The sequence below is a fragment of the Arachis stenosperma genome, chromosome 8 (genome assembly GCF_014773155.1).
Source record: "Arachis stenosperma cultivar V10309 chromosome 8, arast.V10309.gnm1.PFL2, whole genome shotgun sequence".
Lineage (NCBI taxonomy): Eukaryota > Viridiplantae > Streptophyta > Magnoliopsida > Fabales > Fabaceae > Arachis > Arachis stenosperma.
The window spans coordinates 46,359,597-46,365,462 of record NC_080384.1 but is presented as its reverse complement, the minus strand read 5'-3'; the positions used below and the strand labels follow the sequence as shown (position 1 = coordinate 46,365,462).

General features: G+C 42.5%; 1 protein-coding gene across 1 annotated transcript; it reads right to left on the bottom strand.

The window, feature by feature from the left end:
* Positions 1 to 951: 951 nt before the first annotated feature.
* On the bottom strand, positions 952 to 4,741 carry LOC130946070 (protein FAR1-RELATED SEQUENCE 5-like). Its single transcript, XM_057874755.1, has 4 exons — positions 3,792 to 4,741; positions 2,370 to 3,696; positions 1,630 to 1,917; positions 952 to 1,530 (listed from the first exon to the last, which is right to left on the bottom strand). Exons 1-4 carry the CDS (start codon positions 4,739 to 4,741, stop codon positions 1,468 to 1,470), a joined length of 2,628 nt encoding a protein of 875 aa, XP_057730738.1. The 3' UTR covers positions 952 to 1,467.
* Positions 4,742 to 5,866: the final 1,125 nt, after the last annotated feature.

Genomic DNA, 5,866 nt, shown 5'->3' with positions numbered 1-5,866 from the left:
GTTTTGGTTCGACCTGTAATTCTATATGAAATTACAAACGGTTTCAATTTAGGGGGATTCTCTTATATAACACAACACATTATGTTTCTTTTGATACAAAATTTCTAAGAAATTAAGTGATGTTTACTAGATCGAGAATTGACCATTTTTGGTGTTAAAAAAAAAATTATAGATCCAAATCCAATTAACAGACATTAATATAAATTTAGTGTTAACATGTTATTGGATTAAAAATTTAAATTTAAATATGATACGTATTAGATAATTAAATTTAGTCAAATATATAAAATTATAATGTTTTATACTATTTATAAAAGCCTATAAAACAGGAATAAATAAAAACATTTGTTTTTTATTTTATGATAAAGGTGTCTTTGTAAAATTATACTAATGTGATTTATCTCATCTCACTTTTCTTTTCTTCTAAACAAAAGAAAAAACTTCCTCTATTATCTTTCCTTTTAGTTTCTATTCATCAAAACAACACACAAAGAACTCAAATTTTGCTTCCATTTACTGTTATCTTATTTTATTTCCTTCCATTTTCTTGCAAAAATCCAAACATACCCTTACGGAAAGAAAAATTATGTAACTCTATAGTTGTTTTTTAAAGAAATGTATACTGAAGTGGACCATGGCTGGATTCACACCAAAAAAAAAATAAATTAAATACGAGTTACTTAATGGGTGCAAGGTTTTTACAGATATTTTATTTTGCACAAACAATGCTAACAACGAAGTTAGCCCAGGGGTTGTGACGAGCATTCCTTATTCTGAGATCGCATCCTCGGACCCTTGCTTTGACATTATGGGACCCGCCAAAAAAGCCCCAAAATAAAATGAACCTTATACGTGGCCCATCCGACCTAGCGTTTGCTCATGGCCCGTTTGCAACAGTACATGCTAAATGGATTTGTTCCATGGAAGCCCAAACATTAATACCCAATAATGTCAGCACAAAAAGGACATCGATGCATTTTACCAAAAAAAAAAGACATCTATGCAACCTACAGCTAAGATATTCCAAATAGCAACACCAAGAAATTCATTCAAGTTCAGAGCCTAAATTTACTCAAACAAGTTCAACTTCAAAGCCTACAGGAACTCAGACAAAGCCTTCAGCAGCCAGTCCTTCTACTAAGAAAGCAGATTCTCCATCTTCATCAACGAAGCAAATAACATCATCTGGCCATAATTATGCAGACAATGGGAGCTACGAACATAGTGAGAAACTGAGTATAGGCCAAGCTATTCCGGAGACAAAATTAAACAAACCCAACTAAAACCTCAAATAATGCTTCAATTTGTCACCAGCAAGACACTAGAAATGTAGTTACAATAAATCAGAAAAACAGAGCACACACTAGTGAAATCTGCAGCTTCCACTTAGCAAGACAGACCTTACCGAAAATAATAACTTTTTGCAAGACACAAAGTATTCGGTATGTGTTATCCCCCAGCTTAACATCAAGTTCCACGCGTGGGAAATCCCCCCTGCATATTGCTCGACGAGCGACGACCCATCACATTCTGTTCAACATGAAAAGGCACATGGTTTAGTGGACAGGTCCGAGCTGCTAATACATCCAAAGACAAAATATTGGAGTACATCTCAGGAGAACCCCGTACCTGGAGCAGCCACCGTTCAAACAAGTCCTCATTCATAGCCCTCATCGGAGTTGACATACTCCCGTGCCCGGCGTGCGGCGGCGGATCGCTTTGGTGCCCGGAGCAAGGTTGGGATGCATAGAATTGGTGGATGTGTTGGCCCCCAAGGAAGAAGTTCCCCCCACTTCCCCCGCCAGAAAACGGAGGACGCCAACATGGACTACCTCTCCGACTCACCATGGAGGATGTATTTGCCGCTGAGGTAGACACGTTATTCAGACCAGCTTCGCCGTGACCCGAGGTTTGATCCTGCAAGCATGTATGCTATTTTAGATTCTGTGAAAAATATAATCCGCTAGGCCCAAAAATAATACATGTAATTAAGTTCAACAAGTAGGATACAGCAAAATCTCCCATTTTCATGTTCACTTAGAACGAGTTAACATTTCTACCTTAATTTCTTTACTTATCTCAAGATATACCACCGTTCCAATCAGGATACATATTACTCAAATGACATGCAATATACTAAAAAATAAGGCAATTCCTACCCACAAATAACATCACAGATGGTCCTTTAACTCAGGGAATAACATGCAATATACTCAAAAATAAGGCATCTACCTAAATATTTCAGTGTAAAACAACACTAAGGTTTGCGGTGTGATCTGATCCAGGAAACTAATTCCACAATTTCACACAGAGGTGAAACCTGAGAAGCAACACATTCATTTGGGCCTAATGATGTTTCCTTATATTACCTCATACGCATGACCGAGCTCGGTCGGAAGAGACGCTGAAGCGGCTGCAGGGCCGTCATGCGAACCGTTGCCATCCGTGGGGGAGACCCCATTACCAATCCCGGACACCCCTCGTGCACAGTACCCGCTGCATGTCCTCTTGGTATGCCCGGGTGTGCCACATTTGGTGCAGCAACGCCTCTTCCCTCGCACGTCGGGTTGACTACATTGGTCGAACTCCTTCTTCCTCTTAGGGGCACCTTTTGTTCTTGCCACAACCGGGTCCTTCATCGCTTTCCACCCCGACATACCTGGCTGACCACCTGCCCTTTCATAAACTCTGTGACGTAGCTTATCTATTAGACTCGCGATGCTCTCCTTAGCGAATTCGAAGTCTTCACGCTCATCCGAACCAAGTGTTGCGACCAAGCTTGTGGCCGAAGAAAGTGCGGCATACCTAAGCATGCGACCTTCATCTCCAGGTCTCATTGTCACCGGCATCCGTCTGGAATCCTTTGCATCCTTGCACCATCTTCTCACAATAAGGCTGTCCGGTATTTGTTCCAAACCCTCGTACTTCATCAGGCAGAATATGTGACTACATGGAATACCCTCACTATTCCACATCGAACAGTCGCACTGAATTTTCTTGTCATCTGGGTCGAATAAAACCTTGTGAATCCTACCAGGCGCGCCCATCCTTGAAAACTTGTAGACAACCGTGGTGCTGATGCTGTCTCTCCCACGAAACAGCAAGGTTGCAACACCCCTGATTTGTTTCTTGACCTCTCTAAAAACTGCTCGAGTGTACAGCTTCGATGCAAAAAGCTCGATAGAGTCAAGCCCGGTTGTTAACACGGGGCTGTAGTACGTAGAATAGAACTGCGCCGTGACTTCGTTGTTTCGATAAACCTTTACAACGCGATCTAAGCTGTGCACCAGCTCCAAAATGCTATCAGTGGATTTCAGGAACCCCTTTATGTATGCATTAATCCCCTCACACCTTGAGGTTGTTCGGTATCCCGCACAGAAAGTGCCCCGGAGATATGCTGTTGCCCAACTTTCTTTAACCTCGTATGTTTGTTGAACCCAACTATTATTTTGTAGGCCAAGTGACTCCACCGCCGTCTTCCAATATTCCTCGAAGTCCTCCACCTCGAAGTTCGCATACATAGCCTTCTTAAAAACCTTTCGGAACTCCGTATCCTTAACCCGTTGAACACAGTTTTCTCCAAGTGCCACCCACACAGCCGGTGCCTTGCTGCCGGGAACACCTCCGCGATGGCTGCGCGCATCGCTTTGTCCCCATCCGTGACAACAACACACGGAGTCTTCTCTCCCATTACATCTACAAGATTTAACAGCAGCCACCGGTAAGTACGAACTTCCTCATCCTCCAGGAGCGCAAATCCAAAAATGGTTGTCTGTTTATGGTGATTTGACCCAGAGAACACTACAAGCGGTTTCTTGTACTTATTAGACCGATACGTCGAATCAAAGGCCATAACATCACCAAATAACTGATAGTCGGTCATCATTTCACCGTCGACCCAGAAAAGGCTCCCCAGCCGATCATCGGCAGTTCGCGTGTAATGTGCTACAGTCGTCATGTCGGCATTCGCCTTGCCCTCCAAGTAACTGATCGTTGCTGCAGCATCGCCATCACTGATTCGGGCCAGCCTTTGACCATGTATATAATTATACAAATCACGCTTTGTAAATCGCAGCATTCCATACCCTCCAGATTGACCAGCCATGTAAGCCATTATCTTCGCAGTTGGTATACCAAATTGCTTCATGCTATCAACTTGTGCTTTGTCACCATCACTCATCGAGCGATGGCTAGGTACGAGGTGTGAAAACATGGCCGGAGCAAGCTCGTGGTTGTGCTCATCGAAGATGCTCCTGACCTTCCACACACTGCGTTGCACATCATAGAAAATCTTCAACTTCGCCTTGCAGTCGGTTCGACTCTCCAACCTCTCCTCCCTAACTCGCTCAGGACGATCATAGTGCTTAGCATGTCTTGTGCCCTGTCGATGGCAGAAAAAGTCTCTCCTGACCAAAACCCCGTCGACACGCCCCACATCGCCCTTGCGGACCCCGAAACCCCTCATTCTAGCAAACTCCTTGTAAGCAAGATAGGCATCCTCCTCCCCGACAAACTCTCTGCCCATAAAATCCTCTGCGACAACTGGACGACTTTTCCCATCATCCCCGGCATGACTGGCACCACCTGAGAGGTTACCATTTTCATCTTCTCTGCATCCTGTTGGGTCACCTTCATCCTCGTCCCCTTCTTCGTCACTCGCATAATAACAGCCACGGTCTCCATCGGAGCTGTTGTCATCCGACTCTTCCAATTCAGCTCCAAAAATCCCATTGAAATCCATCGGACTTATCGGTTCACAGTTCTAGCCTGAAAACATGAAAGTGTGCAACAGGTTACAGTCAACCACTCCGCCCATGAAACTTCTTCACAAATTATACTGCAGATTCTAAAAAGCCAAACAACCATGAACACACACCACTGTAACGGACAACACCCTAACGTCTTATGCAAAATCAACTACATCATAAGCCCGGGACATCCGTTTCCCTCACGAATAGATATTCCCTTCAAGAAATGTCCTCAAAGATCTTCCTCTATCATGAGTAACAAATGCGAAAAAAGGAGCTTCAGATTCAAGTTCTCACATATGAATGAAAATTATTTCGATCACGACAAGGAAATCTCATGTTGAGTTCTAATCCTATTATATTTTCCATGAAATATTACAAACACAACACCTCAACCTGAAATACGTTCATAACCCTATCATAACAGCCCTGTTACAGATGAACTTTGCAATTGCACTCCTAATCACTACAGCAGCCAATGATTACTAACACCAATCCGCAAGGGTTACATAGTTTCTCGACTGCTAAATTTTAAGAACATTGCCAATGGCATAACTCGTCTCAAAGTTACAACACAGGATATTCTGTTTCAACATACACACAAGTTTGGGTTTTTAGATGACTTCATATTCTGAAAGTATTTAGGAAAATTCAATAATATTTATTGCTGAGTTATGAATCAGTGTGACAGAAAAATCCATTAGCTGCAGAGAATTTCAGAACCTCTTCCGTATAACAATACCACTATCTAACTATAAACAGCCAAGGACATCTTAATGAAAATGTTGATGCATTTAACAGCTTGCACCTACAACAGCTACGGGTTCCCTTAGGGGCTACGAACAATAAAGGGATGGTGGCAGCAATAGAAATAAAAGGGACACCTCCAAAATCCCATCAGTGAAGACGTATGATAGACATAAATTGAAGGGTTTCTTACTTAAATAAATTTTGTAGAACCCAAATTTAATGGGTTCCCCTGAAATGAGATATGCAACGTCATTACCCTCTTCCTATGATTATATAATTCGTCCTAGACTGTGTGGGATTAAATAAAACGTACACCATTTCAGCCTGGAACGATTAATGCATGATCTGGTAAGGGAAAGAAAGGGTAA